The sequence below is a fragment of the Castanea sativa genome, chromosome 1, assembly GCF_040712315.1.
Source record: "Castanea sativa cultivar Marrone di Chiusa Pesio chromosome 1, ASM4071231v1".
Lineage (NCBI taxonomy): Eukaryota > Viridiplantae > Streptophyta > Magnoliopsida > Fagales > Fagaceae > Castanea > Castanea sativa.
In genome coordinates, this window is record NC_134013.1 from 18,351,934 (window position 1) to 18,377,308 (window position 25,375).

Consider the following 25,375-nt stretch of genomic DNA (forward strand, 5'->3'; position numbering starts at 1 on the left):
CAAAAGAGCCTAGTTCACAATATTTTGAGCAATATATATATATATATAGATATATAGAGAGAGAGAGAGAGAGAGAGAGGGTGGGTTGGGGTTAGGGTTTGGAGACGGAGAGAGAGAGGTCCATTTTTTGTTAATTAATAATACATATTTTATTTAAAACACAACTAAAATAATTTAGTAGACAAGGGATGTAATTACTATATCAGCAATTTGATATACGAAATTAATTCTGTTAACTTGAATTTGGACAGGGATCAATTTGCCCCAAAAAAAAAATTTGTGAGGGTCTTGATGAATTCAAGTAATTATAGAACCAACAGAATTTGCCCCAATAGAATAAATGAAAGACGGAAAAAATATAAATATACAGACAAAGGGGAGGATTTCGGGTTAACATAGCTATAAAATTAACACACATTTTCAAAATGTAATGCATGAATGAAAAATAACAGGTACTGGATATTAAAACATATCGCCATTGGCTAACATAATGATAAAGTTACAGTGAACCTCATCTTCTCGCAGTAATTTTGAAACCCCTAAATAGGGTGGCATATTTAAAATTCTGGCATAGATCCAATCCAGCACTCACTCATCTCTTGAAGCAGGATCCATACCAATTGAAGGGCTATCAGCAAAATACTCTTGGTGCTTCACATTCACGCCATGCTGCTCATTAACAACAACTAGGGGATTACTTACAAAAAAAAGGTAACTAATGGATCAGATTCTGATTATGATGATGACTAAGAAGCTGATAATAATAGCAAAATCAGTATGCACTTTAAAATCAAGGGAAAGAATTATAGAACATCAAATCAGCGACGATGACATCTAGAACACTTCCAAACTCCAAGCCCAACAAAGCGACATAACTGGCATTCAATTATTTTTAGTAGCACCTTTAAATAAATGGATCCAAAGCTGTTGAACAATTATATTCCATATGCTCAAAAAAATGCTTCTATTCATATCAGAGTATATAACATCATGATCTTACATCTGTGCATCTAATGTGGGTTATGCTTCCATGGGTGTTTACCCACAACACTGCCCCAATAAAATGTCCATTGTGATATAAAATATGTTAGCTGTCGGTAGTATAGGTTCTAAGCAAAATTAAATGTTTTACTGAATGCATTGGGTTACTGAGAAATGACAGGATATGATAATGAATCAACAAGGTGAAGCATTATACTGGTCACAGAACAGTTCAATGGGATATAGTTTACAAAAGAATAGATGGACCCATGTCAGACCTTGTTGTGATGGCAAATATTCTCTTACCCAAACGAAGAGTCACATGTTTGAGTCCAAAAATCAACCTCTCCAAAGTTGAGCGTCAGTCCACTTACCAATCACCTTTCTCAAAACCCCAAAATCAGGAACCTTGTTCACTGAATACTTCCTTTTTATAGATAAATGCATGAAGTGTCTCATCAAAGTCTATATCAAATGGTTACTTTAAGCAACTAAGTATATGCCGTTTTACGAGAAAAACTCTACTTTGCCTGAAACATATCCAAAAAAATAACTATCCTCAAACACCAAAAATCTACGAGCTTACTAAGAGCTTTTTCCCTTCAATTGTTCTTACCTCCAAACTGCCTCTCATTCATGAGTGAATTTGATGTGAGAAGAACAAAAACAGTTTTATTTAAGAAGTCAATTGTAATTTTTTTTTTCTATTGGTCTGTTTGAATTTATTTAGGTCTTATTAGTTAATAACATTAATAGTATTTTTATTTAACTTTCTAGTGTCGATTGTATTTTTTGTAATTCAATAATTGAGATTTCCAAAGTAAATTAGAATTAGGGTAAATTATAGTAGTATATAATTTGCTAGATTAATAAAATTTCCGCTAAAGTTTTTTCAATGGTTTGATATTGATTCCTATCAACTCTACGTTTTGAGTCCTAAGTTTGTTTCCTCTCACTTGGTGTTGATTCCAAGCTGATTCCAAGTGAACTTAGGTATTGATTTCTTGGATATTTTATTTTTATGTTCTTCAATTTTGATGTGGCATTAATTTTTATTTGTGCCATGTCAAATTTTGGTATCATGACCAAAATCAATCCATCAACCATGCCTCTCTGAAACCAATAGCTCCACAATCTGTAAATGGGCATTAGATGTTTGTGACTGACGATCAACCCAGAAATGGTTGACGAATTGATGTACATCAACAGTGATGGAGGTTTTAGGGGTTGCAACAAACTTGTGGGTTTCTATTGCGATTTGGCAATGATGTGTTGGGATTTGCAAAAATTGATCCCAACTGATAGGGAACACAAGCTGATTTGAGGAACGAGGGCAGAACTTGAAGAAGTTTTGAGTTCCTAGACCTAAGTGCCAAACAGCACTTAGGCCTAGGATTGACAATCCTTGCTCGGTTCTCTCTGTTTTCAAGTGGTGGTTCTCTATCACTTCCATGCACATGATTTAGGCTTGGGATGACAATTTTTTTTTTTTTTTTGATCGGTAGGCTTGGGATGACAATTAAGATCTCAGATTGTAGAGATTCCAGGAGTACACATGATTAGCTTGAGTTGGTTAGTTGTTAGTAGGATAAGATAGAGTAGGAAGTTACAATTCCTAGCATGCTAATCACATTTATCACATGTTAATAATATTGACATGCTGGAATTATTAGTTGCACATAGGGAATAATAGAACCAATAAGATGAGGTAATGTGAGCCAATAGGATTAGCTCTATGGTTCTATAAATGATCAAATTACAATCACACTTCCAATTCATTGAAAGAAATTACCAATTTGTTGCTTAGACTTATTGCCTTGCATTGGAGGAAGAGAATCCCTTAGAGGTCTCAATAGGAGAAAGTGGCTCTCTCAAAGAAGTTGCAACCCATTCAATGTCTCAACTCATACATACATTCAATCCAAGTCAACCATCAATCTTCCGCTTTCCATTCCAAAATGCTATTGCATTACCATCTTTCCATAAGTCATTTTCCTTCAAGAACCCATCCCAAATAAACATCCACACTTTCTGCCCTAGCCTTGGCTGACCCTCCCATGTTCTAAATCCCTCATCCATGTCCTCCAAACTACAACTACTCACATCCACAGATTCCACACCTCTGCATTCAACCATAAACCAAACCCAAGATCCAAGAAACTCTAATCCCTCATTGTTCCCATTCAACATTCTACTAGGATTTCCTAAAGAACACTCAAACCATTACTGTGTTCCTAACACCATCAGTGTGAGGAAGACCCAAAATTGATGATGGTCGCTAGCAGTTGACAACTCAGCAGTTGGGTGCTGTTTGGCTCGACAGCCACTTTAACTTTAGATTTATCAGCTACCTAAGCCTTAAAGGATCTTAGTTCACTCCATAATTGCCTCCTAATATCCCATTATATGAACATTTCACAAAGTAAGCATAAAAAGAATCTCTATTAATTTCCACTACACAATGCATCACCTGTTCAGGCTTCTGCAGCAAAGAAACATTTAGATATCTTTATCCCAGCATATTCAAATTCTTCCCAAATAAAGATTCTCATAATTATTTAGAAGACCCCATCCAGATACCATACATTCCTTTATTTCCTTGACCCCCAAAGCATTCTCCATTAATGCATCTTAACCTGAGTCTCCACAAGGCACACCAATGCTATCTCATAGCCTTTAACTCCTTTTACTTCAAGGAGTCATTTAAACACTTTGTTCCAAATGATAAAAATCATGCTTACTTATAAAAAATAAAAATAAAAATAAAAATTGATAAAATTCATGCTAAAATAATGGGAGGTGATTTAAAACCAATCCCTCCACTCGAGGTCACACTCAAGCTAGTGACCAATTGATTAACTGTCTTGCTTCACCTTTGATTTTTTTTTTTCACTCCTTTGGCCAATGCATTTGTTATAAGCTATTGCAATGTATCAGTACCTATAAAACTATTCATTTGGGCCATATCTATGGTTTTTTTTTTCCACATCATCAAATACCTTACTTTTACTTTTGATAAGTAACTGAAAATTTATATTCAAAAAAAAAAAGAAGAAGAGAAACATCTGAACCTATGTAGGCTGGAAGTGTACAGGGATTGCTAAAAATATTATTAAAAGTACAAAAATGACAAATCCAAAAAAAAATTGATAAAGTAACAAATCCAAAACTTTCATCATATTAGAAAACTAAAATGACTACTTTTAAGGCAGCCATTTAATCATTCATACCATGTAATAACAAAAATTTTAACTCCAACAGGGATCACTCTGTCCCTTTGAACATGCAATTGTTGCATCCTCTCCAAATGGTACACATTATGCGTAAAGGAACACAATGGCGACAACAACAACAAAGTCTTAGTCCCAAATTTTTTGGGGTTAGCTATGGATCCTCAACAGATTAGTTAGGGTCATCCCCATGAATTCTTTTCCTCCATTCTATTCTATCTGAAGCCATGTTCTCCATTACTTCTTTAATTGACATGTCCTTTTTCATTCCTTATAATAATGTTATTTTCGGCCTTCCTCTTCCTCTCTCTATTTTTTTTCATTCCCTCAACTTAGATCAACTCACTCTTTCTTACTAGTTCATTAATCGCTCTCCTCTGAAAATGACCAAACCATCTCAAGAGACCCCCTCATCTTTTCATCAATAGGTACTACCCCTATCTTTAAGCATATTTCCTCATTTTGAATCCTATCTTTCTGTATATTTCCACTTATGCATCTTAACATTCTAATTTCAGCTACACTCATTTTATGGATATGTTACGTCTTAACTGCCCAACATTCAGTACCATAGAGCATAGTTGGCTGTATAGCAATCTTATCAAATAAACCATTTAACTAAATAGGTATTTTACAGTCACACATTACTTGTGATGTGCTTCTTCACTTTATCCACCCTGCTCATTTAAGCTACACTCATTTTATGGATATGTTACGTCTTAACAGCCCAACATTCGATACCATAGAGCATGCCCAACATTTAATACCATCGAGCATAGTTGGCCGTATAGCAATCTTATAAAATTTACCATTTAACTTAATAGGTATTTTATAGTCACACATTACTTGTCATGTGTTTCTTCACTTCATCCACCCTGCTCCTATCCTCTTGATATTGGAGGAATTTAGGAGATCAAAAGGAGTGAAGGATTTCAACTCCTAATCATGAAAGGATCAAATAAACATAATAGTCCAGTGAACATCCCCATCATGGCAGAAGATGTAATCCACTAGAAGCGCTTATGCCGTGTGATCCATTAAGCACCCCTTCAAAGGCTCTTGGCATATTCAGATACAAATTTTTTAAAACACATATGATGATATGAACATGCCTTATAATTTAGTGGCCATTTGGCTGGTCTAATCTTAATGGGCTTCCACAAGATGCCCAACAAAAAGGGGCTCCCAAGAGAAAAGGCCGAAAGTAAGAATTTGTTCCCTCCTTAAAAGTACTCCTACTCTCCTAGATTTCAGCTATACCCCAAGCGCACATGAGTTAGGCCTAAACATGGGCACTGGTGATGGCCTCTTGTATAGATTGGAGCTGGGTGGCTAATCTTTTACCCAAAATTCCTATTCAAGATTTCACACGATCCTATGACTTGGAAAGCAATCCTACAACAGTCCCACCAGAAAGAGAATTTTTATCCCATCCAAATTGTTTATTCTTTCAGTTCGTAAGATCATACAATCCTACGCATAACTTCAAGTTTTTTTCCTTCTGCCACTTTACATCTATCTATTTGAAATCCTATTCTCCATGGTACTCTGTTCATGTGTCTTATTTTCTTTTATAGTGTTATATCAACAAAAAAAAAAATACCAAATATGGATATTGCATTTTTTTTCACCTATGGTTGGTGTAAGACATACTAAATAATCTTTTTTTATATATATATAAGTAAATTTTAACACTCTAATGTCTACCAAATGTATGCTGCTCAATTAACATATTTAAGCCCATATTTATCCCAGTAGTTGTATATATAAAATATTCATATAGCTGCATATTTGTGTATCTTTTCACAAATCTCCAAAGTTTGTGTTAAATTCAATTTGAAATTTAAAAAGTTAGCATCCAAAGTTACAACTAAGCTACATCAATCTGAAACACATGTTATAAAAACACTTTAACACTTACCTCATGCAGTGCCCTTGAGAGGTCCTCCATCGTCAATACAAGGCGCTTATCCTGTTCCCGGAAAAGCCTTAGACTAGCCAGAAATAATTATGATATAAAGACAAATGTACAGAAAGAGTGCATGTGGATCACCTTTTGCTGCTTATCCCTTTTGTCCCTAACTACAGTAGCCTGTCTTGCCTTGCATTGCCTATATTACACATCATATGAAGTTAACAATTAATAACTAACTAGAAAAGCAACTACTAAGGGGTGCAATTTTGAGTTGATAGTATAGAGGATGACCCATAAATCCTCCATGAAAAATCTTAAAATCGATTGACAACAGGGTTGGATCCAAACTAACCCAAAAAAATACACAGATTCAAAACCCAGGTACAATGCCTCTATGCCCAGAGCCCTAGACAAACCCATAAAAGGTCTAAGTTTGCAATTTGAAGTAGCTTGATTGAGGTATAAGTAGCCAAACGCACAGAAAATAATTGCTGAAAGCATCTAATGTAGCCCCACATCCCTACATGTCCAAAATAACTGGTTATATATATATCTACTCCCACCGCTATGCCTCTCCTTCAAAACCTAAACATGCATTGCAGTTTATATTCCTAGATCATAGAAAAGGATTGTATTTTATGTTTGCATGTGTATATTGGTGTATTTGCATGTATACATGTGTGATGAAATAGCATAAGTGTTAAGTAGCATACTGAAGAGCATCACTTGCAACCTCAGCTATAAACTTTTGTGTAGCAACGGCTACCAGCCTAGTTCTGCAAAAATGAAGCCAACGAAATTTAATTAGACAGGATTTAACAGGGAAAGAAAAATTCCAAGGGCATATAACATCAAAGATTTTATTTTTATTTTTTGGACCCACAAACTCCCCATCTATCCACTATTCTAGAAAGAGGAAGTGTCATTTGAAACAGAGATCATGAGAAATAGAATATCTGATATCTTTTCTTTTCTTTTCTTTTTTCTTTTTTAAGAAGATTAAATCTTTTTTATCAGTAATTTACTCTTGCACAGTGTGGGTCTCAAGTCTCAACCCGCAACCTCACCCTCCACCTCACTCTTAGAAAGGGAGAATATGCCATTTGAGCTAGAGCCCATTCATGAAAGAAGACTTGAACAAACCCATCCAAGTTCTCAACCTAAGCTATGGCCCAAGGGCTTAAACGTCCAATTTCTTAAAATATTCAGCTCAAAGGGAAATGTTTTAAATTCTGAATACATTGACAGTAAACAATGGAAACAGTCAACCACATCACAAACATAAGCTGTTAACTATCAATTGATTGATGATTGTGAATAATAATAGACAAAATCATCAAGATATCCTAATTATTCTACAGAAATTTGAACCACTAACTTCAATCAAACACTTGTAGCTATATGATAGTGAGAAATATGAGCAAAACAACTCAAAAGACTAGCACAAAAGGAAAAGAGCACGGGCATAAAGAGATTGTCCCTTCTGCATAACATAATTTGCACACCTTCATAAATTTCCCTTTGCTAAATTACATCCACTACAACTGTAAAAGAGAATCTGGCTTTCCTTGTGCTACCTAGACTACTTAGATTTTACGAGTATTCTCGCGCTTGATACAAGAGGGCCAAGTCAAAGTGACTTGCTGACTGCACCATCACGCAGACTCTCGGTGATCACATTAACCTTTGGCAGGACATATCTACCACAAAAATAATAACTATGTGAACAAGAAGTTGACTGACACCTACATGATCTTCCTTTTTCTAATTAAATCTACCTCCCAACGACGACGACGTAAACTGGTTTTTTTAAGACAACAATGTGAAAGTCAACTAATACTCTACTATGCTTTCACTTGACTACAATCTTTTCTAAAGAAATAATAATAATCTGTCAGCAAAACATATGCATTTCCAAACAATGAACATGTGTGTGTGAAAATTTTTATATATAGTTTCTAAAGTGATAATCTCCATAGGATAGCCTTTTCCACAAATAAGTTCCATAAAATTAAGAAAATAAATAAGCCCATCAAATTTAGAATTAAGCACTGCAATACCCATTTTATAAATTCAAAGAAAATTACCGACCACATATTATCAAATCCTAAAAAACAGAAAGAACAACATAAAATTATTTTAAAAAAAATCTTAAAATTTCTTTTTATTTTCAGTTCACCGACAATAAAAGAAGATGAATAGAAAGTACCTACAGTCGAAGATCGGGAGATTGAAAGCCGCTCTTAGCTAAGAAATGCTCCACCAACTCGTCTGGTATCTGAAAGTTAAATTCAATACAAAACAGTTCAATTAATATTAATCCGAAGCTGAAAATGGTTTAGATTGGGATTTTTTTTCCAGGAGAAAGAGAAAGGGCAATATTATTTTTCAAAATAAAAAAGGAGAGTTACAGTGGGAGTGTAATCCATTAAGGATGCGAGGAAATCTGAGAGCGCAGCGTCATCGTCGTGCCCAAGATCGCTTGATTGTTGCTTGTTATGGTTCATCCTCTCCTTCGATGGACCTGTGTTTGTGATTTGCGAATCGTTGTGTGGAATTATATAATATTTGTGATTTTGTCCTTACTTTGGATTATACAAAGACTAAACGAGTATCATCTCTACTACAATTTAAGCGAACTGCACTGTTTGAACCGATTTTTTTTTTGGTTTCAAAATACCCTGCACCCTCTCGTGTGTTAAGTAGAGACCAAACTAAATAATAGTTTAGTAAAAATTATATATAATATATATAATAAAAAACATAGATTTCTGTTTTTGCTACTACCACTATTAAAAAAAAAACAAAAACAAAAACAAAACAAAAAAAAAAGCCTCATAATTCTTTGGTGTGGTTATCATAATTTTTTACCGATCTTCTCCAACTCAGCCACACTAAAAACGGATTGACGTTTTGATCTGATAATAATGAGCTATTATCAGAAACAAACATCATAGGTTAAAACTCTAAAAAAAAAAAATTTTATGTCCCATCAAAAAATATAAATGAATCTTTGAGGCAACTTTGCCAAAACTTGTTCTCATGGCACGTGTGTAAGTTATGGAGTTATGGTAGTATATAGATTCACTATTTTTATTCTACTACTTACAATATGAGTAATTTGTGTCAAATATTATGGTCCTAGCATTTTTGTTGTATAAATTACTAAATTACATTTGCTTAAGCCTTTGAGGGACTCACTTAGGATGGTTTTATCTATTGGGTCATACTAACGAGTGCCTTTAGAGTAATGATTAATAATTTATTTTAAGAAAGTTTTGATATTACTTTTATGAGAAATGAAAAAAGTTGTAAAGACATTAATTTTTTTTTCTTTTCCTATAAAAATTTTCTTTAAATGAATTGTTAATTAATACCCTAAGGGGATCCATTAGCATTTCCCTTATTTGTTTTATTTTTCACAAAATTGGTATTTCATTCTCAAGGACAATTTGGTAAAAAGCATCATTTCAAACTATTAAATCATGAAGTGTCATATGAAACTTGATTTTTACAAACTCAAATTTTATGAAGAAAAAACCTAAGTCAAGATGTATTTAAGTTTCTAGTCCTTTTTTTTAAGGAACTTGGGTTTAAAATATTTGAGTTCCAAATGAATTTAGATACCTAAACAGTTTCGAATAATGCTCTCTAACGAAATTCTTCTTGAAAATCAAATAACTATAAGAGAAGTATGATACACCACCACACCTTCTAGACAAGTTGGTACCTCCAATTCACAAAGTGTGCTTGGGGGTAGCGGTTTAAGTAGATGGTTATAGCTAAGTCGATAAAAGGCACTTGACCATGAGGCAACTAAGAAAATAAATAATCTTCAAATTGATATAAGCATCTGGCAATATTGTGTAAGTTGTAAGTAAATCCCAAACTAGTGGCATATGTCATAGGGATTGGGAACCAGCGTAATAACTGGGGCTGTTGTACTATCCAATTTCTCTCACATCATTTTCACTTTTTCAAAATTACTAACTTTTTTTTTTAACTCTCAACTTTTTTTTACTTTTTTAACTTCCTTGATCCAATGATTGATATCAAAAATTAACTTTTTTACTTTTAATTTGAACCGTTACGAAGGTATTGTATGGTGCAATAGCCCTAGCAATTACACCAGATCTTAATCCTATGTCATAGATGTGTCTCTGGTTTAAGAAGTCATTTAGCAATAGAATGGCCGTATGATGTTTCATCCTTAATTTTCTATGAAACTTGTCATAAAGTCCTAGATGCTACCTTGTGATTTTAAATCCCTATAATTACAGGATATTCATGCCATAGTTATATTTTTGAATTATGATACTACCATGTTGTTTTAAAGATAAGTTCTACACTTGTGAGGCTGTCCCTTATGTGAGAGGATGTTGCATACAATTGTTGTACAAAATAATAAATCCCCATCTCATGTTTTAAATATGTCGTGTTGAGTTTTATTCCCTCTGTCATGCCTTCTCTCTGATGACACACTTGTATTTACATAGCAACCCTACTTGAAAATTGCATATATTAATAACCCCAATCAAATTAGTTCTTCAAGCTTTGCCTTTTTATGTCTTCATGCTTTTAAGGGGACAAAATCTATATATAGACTAGATTTGGTGGGGGGGAGACTAGAGAGCAACAGAATGGTAGAAAATTGCACATAATTAGATGAAAAATCTTATATCTTCCAAAAATTAGAGAACCTTAGTTTAAGAAAAATATTGTGGCTAAACAAAGTCTTGCTATTCTCTAAAAAAAGAAGTCATACTTGTTAAGCAGTGTCTTTTGTTTTTATTTTTTAATAATTCAATAATTACAACAATAAAATAGGGGAATTTGACCATTATTTTCCCAATGAAAAAAAACAAGCTGTGATGCCGAACTACATAATTCTTGGCTTTGTTAAGCAACTTCTAAGATTGCTTAATTTCACCTAATTTTCTAATTTCTTGAGTACTTAAAGAAAAATACCGTCTAAACATAACTTCTAGATTTTTACCACTCTCCCACACAAGAGGTAGATTATTAAAATATGGGTTAACATTCAACATTTTTTTAATCGTTACAATTTTGTGGACACTATGGAAACCAATATATTCTTAAATTTATGTAAAATGTGATTACCTACAAACATGAGAATTTACAGAAATCCTTTTAGAATTCAAATCCAAATAATATAAGATTATGTTTATTGTTATAATTATTATTTATATTAGCTTGTAACCCCATGCATATGTATGAATATATTTAAATAATATATATTAATATGCACATTATAATTCTTGCATATATAACTTAAATATTATTGATTGTCCATTTTTAAAATTTTTTTATGCTTATTAATTCTAGACATTTTAATTTTTGTATCCAACAACTCACTTGGATAGATATTTATGATGTGAACTCACATTTGTCTCTAAAATTAAGAAATAAAACTTTCTTTAAAAATAAATAAATTAAAACACATACCGCAATATTAGAATTCAATTGTAAAATATAATTAAACTTTCTCTAAGTTTTAGCTATTAATATACTGAGATATATATAGATAAAAGGAGATTTAACTTGGGGTCCTAAGCCCAGCTACATGGCAAAACCTAGTCGGGCCAAAACACCATAGACAGAGTTTTCCGCTACAATAGTTTCTCTAGGCTTACGTTGAGCCACATGTGCTACCTTACCTGTCAGCAGTACCACCCGCCATGTGTCTCCCCAAACCAAACTGTTCTTCATCTTCGTGAACCTACTTGCCTCAGTCTCCTTTCACTACTTGTGCCTCAAGGCAATCTTTGATTCCCACTTCTGCTCCAGTGAAGAAAAAAAAAAAAAAAAAACAAACAGAGAGAGAGAATTTCATAGCTAATATCAACTTTAGAAAAAAACAAAGGGCAATATCAAATGAGGTCAGTTATTTCTCGGTTGATCTTTTCAAAACAATCGATTCCCAGACTCAAGTACGTCTCTCTTTTCTGTAACAATTTTACATTTTGACCCAAATGCTACTTGGGTTTTTAATACTAATTATGGGGTTTCTATGGCAACATTTTTCTGTATTGTATGAGTTTATGTATGTGCTGTAATTTTTTTTTTTTTTTGTCTGTTATATGACATGGGTTCGACTGCATTGATGAATTTGGATATAAAAGTAACTGGGTCTGTGAAATTTCTGGGTTTCATTTGCTTCTAATTTTTAGTAATTAAAGTTTGTAGGATATTGCTGTGAAACTAAATTTTTGAAAAATGTGTGAAACTGGGTTGTCTAGAAATTGGTACATGTAGTACGTGTTTAACTCTTTTTTTTTTTTTTTTGTATGCGTTATTGAATTTCATTTGATTGTGTAAATTATGGGTTTTTTTAATATATAATTTTTTTTTTTTGTTAATGATTCTTATGAATGAGTATACACACAACGCGGGAATGACTGAATCTATAATTTGGTGATTTTTAAAATTTTTTATAATTGATAGTTGGGGGAGGGGGATTTGAACCTTAGATATCTCTATTGGAAAAACCAAGAGGTGTTGGTTGACTATAAGGCTCTTGGCAAAATTGATTTTGCAACTTAACAATGCCAATGTGATCTAGGACAAGATATTTGGAGGGAATAGGAGGGGGAGCAAGGGGGGATTTTATTTATTTTTAGCTTTTATGACTTTACTTGTCAAAATACGGCCATTGCTGGACACCGTATTTGTTTGGGTCTGTTTAATGTTAATGACATTTAAAGTTTATGATATAAATAGGCTTACATGTGAAAAAAAATAAGTGATTGTTATGGTTCATTCAAAATATTTGTTGACAGATCCTTTTGTTTTTTTGTGGAATTAAGGGTTTTGTCTAGGTAGAACAATATCCAACCTTTTCTTATTTTATGTGCTGCATCATAGTGCTACTGATCCTTCTAATATTCAGACTATATTTGCCAATATGGGAAACTGAAATTGTGCCCATTTTGAATGTTGATGTCATTGTTAGCTCCGTAGTTGTTTTATTTATTTATTTATTTTATTCCACTTGGTGTTTGTATTATCAGCTGCTTCACCTTTTTATACCTCTGTTAATGAAGCTTAGCTTATGCCACTGGGCATGTCAATTATTTTAGGCCTTGCATTTTATGTAGCTTTCAGGTACTACTTTTGAAATGTTAGTGTTGTTATAACAAATGTTTTGTAAAGCAATGTTGCTTCAACAAATAAATTGTTCATGTTGTAATGTGTTGCACTTTTTTTAATCTCTTTTGACATCGTTGGCTGGGCTATTGGGTCAAGTGACTTTAGTTGCTTTTGTTCAATAACATAATAGTGGATTTGTATCTTATGTTCAATTGAGATAGCTGGTTGACTATACAATTCACTCTTGCTTACTATGATGTTAATTTTTTTATATTCTCATTCCAATTAATATAGTACAATGGCTGTATCCGGAAATGGGAGATATGTGACAACAGATTCTACCAAGGTTGATGAACCAATCAAGGTTGACAAAACATCCAAAGTTGAGGAAGCAGAGATGGTAGATGTTCCCCCACCTCCAACAGAGAAGGTATTACACTGTGAGGATGCAGATTACTATGAATTTTGTAATCCATTAATCATGCTGTATGGATTCTTGTGCTCTCTTGACTTTGCCTTGAATGAAATTTGATTCAGTTACTTGTGTTGGGTGGAAATGGATTTGTTGGATCACATGTTTGTAGAGAAGCTTTAGATCGTGGATTGACTGTTGCTAGCCTCAGCAGGTACAGAACTCTTAATATTTTCATAAATATTTTTTGTCTATGTTGCCAATGGTTCTTATCTAGGTGGATGCAACTTATTGTGCCTGCTGATGCTAATGACATTTTGGATATGACTGGCCTGTTGGTAGATTAACTTGAATGGCATTTTAATGCATAAAATGCAGTATAATCTATTTTCATCGTATATGAACTTGGATTAGTAGAAGTCCAAGGGTGCTCTGATGGCGAGAAAGTTATGCATAATTGTATTTGGAAAATCAAAGTATTGATATTTGTATACGTTGCTGCAAGTACCAGAAATGATATACTTTTTTGCATCTTGCATTTTGTCCTCTTGGTTCTTCTACCTATCACTGCTTGCTTGTGCTACCAAATGCTGCATTTCCCTGGCATATGTGCAACTGAATTGATTTACTTGGACCTTTGTTAATGATTTTCAATTTCTTAGAATCAAATGTGTTTGTGTCCATCAATCTTCTTAAGCTGACTTATTATCATGAAGCAACTGACTTCTATTTCTTTTTGGATAAGTATAAAGCAAATCATTTGAGATAGGCCTTTATAATGTCTTGTAAACCTGCACATATGACTAAAAAAATGGAAATTTAATTTCAACAATTTCATTGAAAATTTTAATAATGCTGTAGAAGCCTTTGTGAGAACCTTCTGGTTCTTTAAAGATTCACCATCTTTTCCTTTATTTTTACTTCTTCCTTTTAGGTCTGGTAGATCATCTATACGTGATTCTTGGGCTAACCGTGTTACCTGGCATCAAGGTAAGCTTTCTTGAATGGCATATTTCTTGATGACTTTATTTTTGGGATTTTGTTTAATGCCTCCAAAAACTTCTTTACATTTCCAGGAAACCTTCTTTTACCTGATACATTGAAGGAAGCTCTTAGTGGGGCGACTGCTGTTGTAAGTTGTTTTGTATCTTTCAATGGAAACTAATTATGGTGACAATGTATTTTTAATTTGGATGGGGGAAATACTTTGACTTGTGTCTCATAATTTCTTTGTCATTTCCTTCTCTTTTCTTTCTGTTTTCCTCCCATTGTGGCTAGAGGTGGAGGAGGGTGAGGGGAAGAGGGGGGGGGGGGGATGAGCTTTTAGTTTTCTTCTTCCCAGTGCTTTGCCACTATTGATTGACAACAGCACTGGTGATTATTAAATCTGTTGACTTGTTGCAATACCAACATAGGTATCCTGTGGCAACTTCCAAATATGCTTTAATATTTGGATGTTAAACATAACCCAAATAAAAATGATCTGTTGTTCTGCTGAAAGTGTCCATGCTGTTTAGAGTAGTATACACAATAATGTAGCTAGATTCTTCTAAAGGAGGTCTCATTAAGTTCTGGCAAGATGTGGATTGGTCTTTTTAAGTTCATTTTATAGAATGGGTCAAAAACCGCATTAATAGGTTTAGTATATTTCTGGGAACTTCATTTGTGGAGCTTGGACTCTGTTCTTGAAAATTGAGAAAAATATGAGGAGCAATGTAGCAAAAGCAGAAACAGGGAATCAGGGTCCAAAAGGAGTCAGCAGAGGGATAAAGGGAATTGACGAAATTGTTGTCCTCCATCAATTATGGAAAGAAAGGGGAGTGTGGGATTTCTGCATCAAGAAATGGTACAGGTCTCATTTTGCCATAATGTAGCTCAAGTTAATATCTCCTCTGAGATTGGAGGGCAGATATTGTGGGCATTCAGGAGACAAAGAGGGAAATAATAACTCAGGAAATTGTGAGGAGCATTTGGGGAAGCCGATTTGTACATTAGCCTTTTTCAAGTTCACTGGGGGCTTCATGTGTCATTTTGGTATTATAAGACAAAGGTGTTGTAGAAAAACTGGAAGAGTTGGGGGGTGATTTTCAGTTTTTTGTAAATTTAGATGCCTCTGATGGTATTGTGCGGTCTTTCTCAGGAGTGTATGGCTCAATGTAGCTGGGGAAAGACGAAAACTATGTAAAGAACTTGCAGGTGTATACAGCTGGTGTGGAATTCCATGGTGCATTGCAGGTGACGTTAACACCCTATGAAGCACGGGTGCATTTCGGGATTCGGGTGCTGGTGCGGGACTCGGCAATTTTTGAAGAAGTAGGGTGCGGGTGCGGCGGGGTGCGGCGATTAAAAAATTATTAAAAATATTTTTATTTATATTTTTAATATATTGCTAAACATACTTTTTTCACATTATATAAATATATACCAAATTTAAGAGCAATAGTAAATAATAACTAGAATACAGAGAATGGGAGAGAGCCTAGCTGAAGAGAAATTTTTTTTTTGAATTTCGGCCGGTATCGGCAGATTTCGGCCAGTATTGGCCAATTTCGCCGGTACCGGTTTGCGCCCGATATGTACCGATTCGGGCCGAATCGTCGCGAATCGGCCCGATTTCGCGCGCGTTGGCCCGAATCGGCGCGAATCGCGCCAAAAAAAGTATTTTTTTAATGCCCGACGCGGCACGGATACGCAGGCAGCGGCGTCGCCTACGTGTCCCCAAACGCTGCATCCGTGCTTCCCAGTTAACACCCCTCGCTTCTCTAGTGAACTGGTGGGAGTAGAAAGGGTTTTACATAGCTATGTAAAACTTTCAAGGAAAAATATTCTAAGCTTCTCATGATTGCAAATGTAGAGATGCTTGAGTTGCAAATTGCAGGGATTGATCAAATTGAGTTATTCAGTGGAACCCTTTATTCGTCAAATAATTTCAGGATTGGGAAATGGAATCTATGAAGCATGTTTTGGATAATCTCTATTCTACTGAAATTAGATTAGAGGGAGGGGATAAAATATTTTTGTATCCCTCAAAGACCTATGGTTTCCAGGTTTAAATTTATTAGAAGATGTTGCAATCAGAGGGTAACCATTTCTTTCCATGGAAAATAATATTTAAAGCAAGAGTTATGCCACGGTTTGCTTTCTTCACTTGGACCAAAAGCCCTAGGGAGGGTTTTGACAATGTACAATTTGAGTTATGGATTAGTGCTGTGCATGCAAAGCTAATGATGAATCTATAGATCATTTATTTCTACATTGTCCAATGGTTCATGAGTTATGGACAATGGTTTTATATCTATTCGCACTGGTAAACATGCTAGCGGAGAAATTTGGAAAGACAATTCATTGTGCTTAATGTGGAACGTTTGGAGTGAGAAGATTAGACATGCTTTTTACAGAAAGGGGCATTTTGTTGTTCGGTGGAAATTTTTGTTCCACATGTACCTCTATGAGGGGACATCAAATAATTCTGCTTTCATTGTCTCGACTTGTCTATTCCCTAGCTGATATGAACTTTAGCTTGTACTGTTTATTTTTTTCTTTATTTTCTCTAGTTGGCAATTCCTTTGTACATTTCACATGTACTAGGGTTGCACCCCCCCTTTTGCACTTTTTCAATGAATTTACTTATGGAAAAAATCCTAGATATTTTGTGTTGGTGACTTATGAGTGATTTTAATGGGACTGCGGATATCAATGCAAATAGATGTTTACAAGTGGGACAGTGAGAAGAAATCTAGGTTTATACTATAAGTGGATCTAACCCAATATCCTCAACTGACCTGAAAAGCCTGAATCTGAGTGTCTAGATTTGAGTTCAAAACCAAAATTTTGTAAATATTCTAGTCTTCATGATGGTGGTGCAGGTTTCTTCTGTGAAGAGCAATTTGAAGTTTTGTTTTGTTTTTTGTTTTTGTTTTTGTTGTTTTTTTTTCTACTATGAAATTGTTTCTACATTTATATATATTGTGTGTGAAGAAGGGGATTGTAAATCTCCTTCTTAAGCTTTTTACCATTAGCTTTCTAGATTCCACTTTACTGCTGGATTTTGTCAGTTCATTTCTGTCTTACAGGGATGTTTGTCTACTTTACTAATTAAAGTTTATGTCCTAGATCTCCTGTGTCGGTGGTTTTGGCTCCAACTCTCACATGTATAAAATTAATGGGACTGCAAACATCAATGCAATAAGAGCTGCTGCAGAACAAGGTATTGATCTGTTTGTTACTATTTGGACTGCTCGAATGGATTTTCTTTGTAGTAGTTGCCTATAGTATGTGTCAAATCATAGAACCCAATATCTCCTCTTAATCAATTTAGTGACTATCTTTTTCTAATGCATCCATGTCACAAGGTTAAAACAGTTTTAAGATTGGGTTTATTTAACAAATTATGTCAATTTTGTATCGAAGCACAAAACTATAATTTTTGCTACTTTGTGAATTAAGGGTTTTTGGTAGTTTAGTTGAGTTTAGAATTTTTTTAGGAGATACTAACTGCTAAAGAAATTGTAAAAGTTAGTTTTTATTGATTATTACCCACTTATGTTTTTAGTTTACTGGTCAATCTAGGAGTTCCAAAACTATTAGTGCAAGAAGAAGTGATAGAGGTGAAATATGGCTGTGAAGAGATTTGGGATGGAGAGGACTGCCTTTTGGAGGCAAGTGATAGAGGTGAAATATGGCTATGAAGGGGGTGGCTGGTGTACTAGGCCTGTTAATGGTCCATATGGTGTGGGTTTGTGGAAAAATATTCATCAAGGATGGCCTTCTTTTTCTTGCCACATTCTATATGATGTTGGGGATGGGTCAAGAGTGAAATTCTGGCAAGACCATTGGTGTGATGAGACTTCCCTTGCAGTCAGTTATCCGGAATTGTATAGATTTTGCAGAGACAAGGAGACTAGTGTGGCTGAGCTTATGAAGCTTGATAATGGAGTCCTCTTTTGGGATGTAAGTTTCTTTAGGGGTGTGCATGCTCGGGAATCAGAGGCATTGTCTGGTTTTATGGATACCATTTATGGTGCTTCGGTGAAAGGATTTGGTGAGGATAAGATGTGCTGGAAACTTGATAGAAAGAAGGGTTTTCTGGTTAAGGATTATTATAGTCTCTTAGTGGGCTCTAATGATTGTTGCTTTCCTTGGAAGTGTATTTGGAAACAGAAAATTCCTTCTCGAGTTGCTTTCTTTGTTTGGACTGTTGCTTTGGGGAAGTGCTTAACGATTGACAATTTACGAAAAAGAAAGATTTGGATATTGGATTGGTGTTACATGTGCAAGTGCAATGGTGAATCGGTTGATCATCTTTTTCTCCATTGTCCGGTTGCAATGGATATGTGGGCAATGGTGTTTGGATTGTTTGGAGTTAGCTGGGTGATGCCACAATCTGTAGTGGGGCTATTAGCATGTTGGCAAGGCAGATTTGGTTGTCATCGAAATGGGCATATATGGATGATTGTTCCACATTGCTTATTGTGGTGTCTTTGGAGAGAGAGAAATAGCAGGTGCTTTGAAGATAAGGAGAGATCAATTTCAGACTTGAAGCTATTTTTCTTTAGAACCCTTAGAGATTGGTTGACTGCTTTGCGGAACCAATCATTTTTATCTTTTCTTGATTTCTTAGATTCTTCTAATTTTTGTTCTTGATTGTTTAACCCTTGTACACTCCCTGTGTACTAGGGTGTTTCATTTTTTGATATCAATAAACATCTTACTTATCAAAAAAAAAAAGAAAAAAAGAAGTGTGTGTGTGTGTATATATATATATATATATATTGTGCTAAATGTACTCAAAGAATAGATGGAGTTGAATGATAAAATCTGGAATGTTTTGAGCAAAAAGGCATGTTGGGCTTCATGTACTTTTATCTCCCTTTCTCCTTTCTTTTCTTATTCTCTTTCTTTTGGTTCATTGGTACTGTCATACAGGCCTTAAACACCACAAAATTATCTATTTTACTTCTTCCTTACAACCCCAAATCAAGCCCTTTCTTATTTTACCTATCAAAACCCTACGAACTTTATCTACCAAATAACTATCTGATAACTCGTCAAACCACCCTTTAATCACTAACACAGCCTGTAACCCTTCCTTCCACAACTCCAAACACTAGATCCACAAATTCTCCTAACCTTAAGTAAACCCTTCCTTCCTTAAGCTTGCATCAGGTAGCCTTATGGAAGATTATTAGAGGAAGGTGGGATTCTTTCTCAAGACATCTTAAATTCGCCATTGGGTATGGAACTCGGGTTAGACTTATGGTGTGGAGATCACTACCTCAAGGATCATTCCCCGAGTTTATTTAATTTGGCAGTGGATATGAATGTTTCAATTGCCTCGTATTTAGGAAATTCAAATGATAGAGGAAAGTAGTACTGTATTTCTCAATTTAGCAGGCATTTTCAAGACTGGGAACTGGGATTTGTGGATAACCTTTTTGATTTTTTGTATTCTAATTCCTTACCAATTGAGGCACTGATTGTGTATCTAGCATGGCAACAAAAAGGCTTGCAAGTAACTCGATTCTGAGACTAATAATAACATTATATATGCCATGCGATTGATTTATTTTATCTATTTTTCTGGTGAAATTTAATGAATCTGAAATAATTTACTTTTTTAATATTTTCAATCAAAAATTTAATTAAAAGCCGTTAATTGGCCAAGCTTGAGCTCATACACCTAAATAAGCTAAGCCAAGCCAAGCCCAAGCTCTACTAAATGGTTGGCAAACCCAGCCTGAGCTCTGAGTAATTAAAGCTCAACATGAGCCTGTATCACTTAGATATTTCTTTTAACCAAGTTTGAACATTCAAAGCTTGGCTTCGTTCGATTCATTTGGATTCTTACTTTTTTTTTTGCTGGGTGATTGGCTCTTGATCCTGCAGGTTTGAAAAGATTTGTGTATGTCTCTGCTACTGATTTTGGCTTGGCAAATTACTTACTGCAAGGATATTATGAGGGAAAGGTATTGCAATGATCATATCTGAAAATTAATTCTGGATGGTTTTTTTAATTGTTAAATGGGAGAGGGGGATTTGAACCTTGGACATCTTCGTTGAAAACACTAGGAGATGTTGGTTGAGCTACAAGTCTCTTGGTAAAATTAATCCTAGATTGCAAGCATTGGAACAATGCCTTATAAACTATTTCTCTCTTTGAAGGCTGTTTTAAATGCTGTTTTAAATGCCATACTGAAGTCGTACTTGGGTCATCAATTGCACCCTATGATGTGTATGGTTAGGTTTAATATTGTGTATGATTTAATATTTTTGTTTTAAAAAATTTCGGGTTTTGATGATTTAAACGCGTGTGGTCATTATTTTCCATTTTATTCTAAAGTGCATTGGATATTGCCAATTTAAGTAGTAGTAGGAAAAGAAACCAGATCATTTACTTCAATGCTCTAAGCTGAGAAGTACCAGAAATAATAATGTCAGTAATTAAGGACATCAATTTTTACATTGAAACAAATTCTTTAGTCAATTTTTGTTAACTGTTCTAGCAGACCATTACAATTAGAAATTAACATACAAATTAGGACACACACTAATTATTATTACAACACATGAGCAAGAGCTTATTGTTTATTTCTGCCCTATTATATGCCTTTCTATTTACATAAGGCTCAGAAGCATCAGCGTAACCTACCAATAAAATGGTGTACTAATGATCAAAGCTACTTTTTTTTGTCATTCTCTCTCTCTCTCTGAAAAAGTATTAGTCCTTTCTTTTCTGTAAAATTTTCAAGTGTAGCTAATTACAACCTTAAACACATATGGGAATACTTGGTAATGACATGAGCTAGATATATATTTTTGATAATCAAGAGAAACTTTTAATGAAACAAGCTGCAAAAACAGCAACGCAGAAAGCAGCAAATCGTAAACTAGCATCATAGAATTCAACAAGCTGAGCTAAGAGAAGTTTCTTTAATTTTCAATTTCATCTCATGGAAAATCCTTTGTTGCATCTATTTATTTATTTATTTAAATTTTTTTTTTTTAATTTTATGCAGAGAGCTGCTGAGACGGAGCTGCTGACAAAATTCCCTTATAGTGGTGAGCTTTCTCATTCTTTCACGGTGACGGGTGTTATATTTTACACCTAATACCTAATATATATATATATATATAGATATATGTGTGTGTGTGTGTGTGTGTGTGTGTGTGTTTTAATTGGAATTCCTTTGAGACCTACTTGAACTTTTGAACTGACATTGGTCACTTATATTTGCCAGTTATAGTGCAATATTTCAGTTCTACATCCTGAAGTATTTTCTTGAAATATGAAATTATCATCTTGCTGTAGCTCACCAGTGGAGTCTAAGTACTAGTTTAAGATCTCAGTACAATGGGAACTTCTATTTACATGACAAAGCGTGTTATCTGCCTTTTTTCAGGAGTGATTCTGAGGCCTGGGTTTATTTATGGGACTCGCAGTGTTGGGAGCATGAAGATACCTTTAGGTGTAATCGGTTCTCCTTTGGAGATGGTAAACTGTGCATCATATATAATATATTCTTTGTTTTTTCTTATGTTCCCCATCTATGCTGGAACCATGATGAAAACATGCCTGATTCATATGAGTACCTGGTTCGGCTAGATTTAGCCAAAGAGGGCACCTTTCTTCTGCAATCACATTGTTTTCCACCTAAAATTCCATAATTACTGTTAATGACTCAATCAGTACATGGCTTTCCACCTAACAACTTATATCTTACTTGATAAATTATGATTTGTCTCAAAAGCTTAAGTGGTTAGAAAATGTTGAGTTTAATCATTAAACTAACACTCCTTACATGTGAGCTTAGACTCCCACTTAATAAATGGGGCCCAATATGTGAGATTTTTTATTTTTTAAATGGGGGGTAGAGTGGAGACATGCTTCAAATTTAGGGCCACCTGGTTTGATACTAAGATAAATCCAAAAGTTTAAACTGTTAGAAAATTGTGAATTTAATCATTTAACCATTATTTTAACAATATTCTTGTTAGTTATTTGTTTCCATGCTTTTCTTCACATATGAGGGTAAGGTAGTTTTAAGGTGGTGTTATTTGCCTGGAAACTAGAAAGTATATCCTACCATTGGCATCATGTGATCTTCCCATTGGCATCGCCTGGAATATGCATCTCTCTCTCTCTTGAAGTCAGGTTTGCAGAGTGCTTCCAGACTACTTGTTGGAGGTCTCTAGATTTATTTTGGAGGCTTTTAGAGCTTCTAAAGGAGGGGGAAGAATAGTTTCTAACAGCTTGAGATGGTTTGCGTCACTTGGAGTGTAGTTAATATTCCAAACTACTGGGAGTTTAAGAAACTCAACTAGAATAGCAACTATATGGAATCAGCTACATGGCTCTTTTGCACCATAATGCGTCTTAGAGTAGTATTCTTCATTAATGTGTTGCAAAGGATTAACGTGTCCAAACAATCAGTCAATTTTTTCAAGGTTCAATATTGTAGGTAAAAGATCCCTGGACCCTAAGTATCTAATGTGACCCTGAAAATATAAGCAATTCTGTTTCTTCCAGCATAAATTATTTACATCACTGTTTGCCGCTTAAGACCTTTTTTGTGTCGAACAATGATCACATTCTCTGCTATAATACTATAAAGTTTTTAATTCAGTATAAATGTCGATTATTGAACCTAACTGCCAGTCAAGCATTTTTTAGAATTTTTTTTAAAGATATTTTGTATCTTTTAAATTTCTACATTGGCTGCTTGGGAAACAACCTAAAATTCATTCAAGTCTGGGTACCAAGTCATATCGACATTGGGGACTTGGAAGCCTTAAGCCCAAGTTTGAATGCCAAGCCCCATTTCCAGTAACCCAACATCAAAAAAGGTTCTGTGCTTATTGACAACATATTCCTCTATTTTAACGATCCAGTAAGGACCTAATAGTGTGATAAAGCTTTTTTGAGAATGTGATTCATTTGGAAACAGTCATAGCCATCGTGTTTAAATTTTTTAGTTCAAGATACTGAGTTTTAACTAAATTATTCTCAAACGTTGCAGGTTCTCCAACATGCAAAACCGATGAGCCAGCTGCCACTCGTTGGGCCTCTGTTCATTTCTCCTGTAAATGTTACTGCAGTGGCGCAGGTTGCTGTTAGAGCAGCCACGGATCCAGTTTTTCCTCCCGGCATCATAGACGTTCCCGGAATACAACGTTATAGCCAACAAAAGTCATCATAAAAATGTCTGTCATTTTTTTTTTCTTTTTGTTTATCCATATAGAGTTGACTCTAAGCTGTTAAAAAATTGTTGCTGAATGAAAAAAACATGGTTTGTGCTGTTAGTGAGGAATAAAGGTTTGATGATCATTTCATGTTTTGATTTTGATGTAATAACATGTGCTAATTATGCGCATGTGTTTGTCGACCATTGTTTCTGATAGAATAATCATTTTGGTGATTGAAAATTGATGACTAACTTGCTTTTTCATGTGGGAAATGTACATCTCAAGGCTTTATCTTCTGTTTTCAAATGTGCATGTGAGATACTGGGCACTTCTCTGTGCAGGAGCTGTACGGATTCGCAAACCATAGAAGATAGAACCAACTGCCATGAACACCTTTGGTGGTGACACAAGCCCTACCTGTACTAAGCCATTATAGCCTAAAAAAAAAAAAAAATTAGAGGCAAAAAAATGTGTACCATAGATCCCCTATTCTTCTAAAACAAAAAACAAAAGACAAAAACAAAAACCCACTATCATCCATATTAACACCTTTGGTGGTGACACAAGCCCCTATTAGCACCAAGCAAAAAAAAAAAAAAAAAAAGAGCTTTAGAGGCTAAAAAATGTGTAAAAGTGCAAGCGCCAGTGCCACAGAAGATCCATGAGATGGGACTTTCGACACCTGGGAAACTCTGAAACAAGAACCCACCTGTGGTTTAGGATTAGGAGCATTGTTAAATGGATCTCAACGTCACAGATCCACCGAGTGGTGGAAAGTGGGAACTAGGAACAAGTACCTTTCTCTCTCTCTCTCTCTCTCTCTCTCTCTCTCTTATAGTTCTTGTGGCAAAACTCAAAAGATTCCACTGATAGATCGTTACGTGCGTTTCTTTATTATGTTAAACTAGATTAGTTTGGACGCTAACCTTTAAATTAAAAACTAAAGTTTAGCCAAATCTAAGTGCCCTATCCACTATGAGCTTTTTGTGTTTATTATAATATCAACCAAAATATTTAACGTCATTCCAACAATTATTATGATGAATGGATACAATATTCTGTGTCTTATTTTTAGGTTTTTGGGAGTCTATGAGTACAAACCGAAATCTGTTTCACTTTTCATATGAAATGAGAAAGAGAGAAACGTAACTCAAGCCACCGGGTGCAGTGGATAGAGATAAAAGTTCATTAGAGAATGAATTTAATAAACACTTGCAAATCATGTGAAACTTCTTCTAGCTAAGCTAGTGTTATGAATTATTAATAATTTAATTGAGTGGCTTTGACATATACTAATACTCGATTGTTTAATTTACAGCATAGCACAGATACCCAAAAAGGAAGAGTGAAAGGAATAAATGGCTTCACATTAGATTTTTTTTGGTTAACAAAAAAAAGGGGTGTTTATGGTTGTATTAAACCCCCAGACAGGGCACCGCGTCATACATATTCGTAAACGCGTGTGAGAGTCACCTCATTTCTGAGTACACCCCTCACTAAGGATGTCCACCAACAAGGAAGCAAAGTCCTGACCAACTCAGCCAA

The 25,375-nt window shown here is 34.7% G+C and overlaps 2 protein-coding genes across 2 annotated transcripts; one reads left to right on the forward strand and one right to left on the reverse strand.

Annotated features, from left to right (window-relative positions):
• Positions 1-305: 305 nt before the first annotated feature.
• On the reverse strand, positions 306-8,814 carry LOC142622139 (transcription initiation factor TFIID subunit 10-like). Its single transcript, XM_075795576.1, has 6 exons — positions 8,538-8,814; positions 8,340-8,404; positions 6,840-6,902; positions 6,265-6,322; positions 6,133-6,183; positions 306-669 (listed from the first exon to the last, which is right to left on the reverse strand). The coding sequence occupies exons 1-6, from the start codon at positions 8,631-8,633 to the stop codon at positions 589-591; spliced, it is 414 nt and encodes a 137-aa protein (XP_075651691.1). The 5' UTR covers positions 8,634-8,814; the 3' UTR covers positions 306-588.
• A 2,876-nt stretch (positions 8,815-11,690) lies between these two features.
• Positions 11,691-24,093, forward strand: LOC142622355 (uncharacterized protein At1g32220, chloroplastic). Its single transcript, XM_075795806.1, has 10 exons — positions 11,691-12,077; positions 13,531-13,666; positions 13,774-13,862; positions 14,583-14,638; positions 14,725-14,780; positions 17,762-17,855; positions 20,534-20,613; positions 21,664-21,706; positions 22,048-22,139; positions 23,665-24,093. The coding sequence occupies exons 1-10, from the start codon at positions 12,022-12,024 to the stop codon at positions 23,842-23,844; spliced, it is 882 nt and encodes a 293-aa protein (XP_075651921.1). The 5' UTR covers positions 11,691-12,021; the 3' UTR covers positions 23,845-24,093.
• The last annotated feature ends 1,282 nt before the right edge of the window (positions 24,094-25,375 follow it).

What these genes read in the sequence shown, in the direction of transcription:
- LOC142622139 (XM_075795576.1), bottom strand. Translation starts at nt 8,633, where the DNA reads ATGAACCATAACAAGCAACAATCAAGCGATCTTGGGCACGACGATGAC. An exon ending in GTTGCAAGTGATGCTCTTCA is followed by an intron (nt 6,323 to 6,839) that starts GTATGCTACTTA and finishes TGTGTAATATAG; the next exon opens with GCAATGCAAGGCAAGACAGG. An exon ending in AAAGGGATAAGCAGCAAAAG is followed by an intron (nt 6,184 to 6,264) that starts GTGATCCACATG and finishes TTCCGGGAACAG; the next exon opens with GATAAGCGCCTTGTATTGAC.
- LOC142622355 (XM_075795806.1), top strand. Translation starts at nt 12,022, where the DNA reads ATGAGGTCAGTTATTTCTCGGTTGATCTTTTCAAAACAATCGATTCCC. An exon ending in AAGGATATTATGAGGGAAAG is followed by an intron (nt 20,614 to 21,663) that starts GTATTGCAATGA and finishes AATTTTATGCAG; the next exon opens with AGAGCTGCTGAGACGGAGCT. An exon ending in TCGGTTCTCCTTTGGAGATG is followed by an intron (nt 22,140 to 23,664) that starts GTAAACTGTGCA and finishes CAAACGTTGCAG; the next exon opens with GTTCTCCAACATGCAAAACC.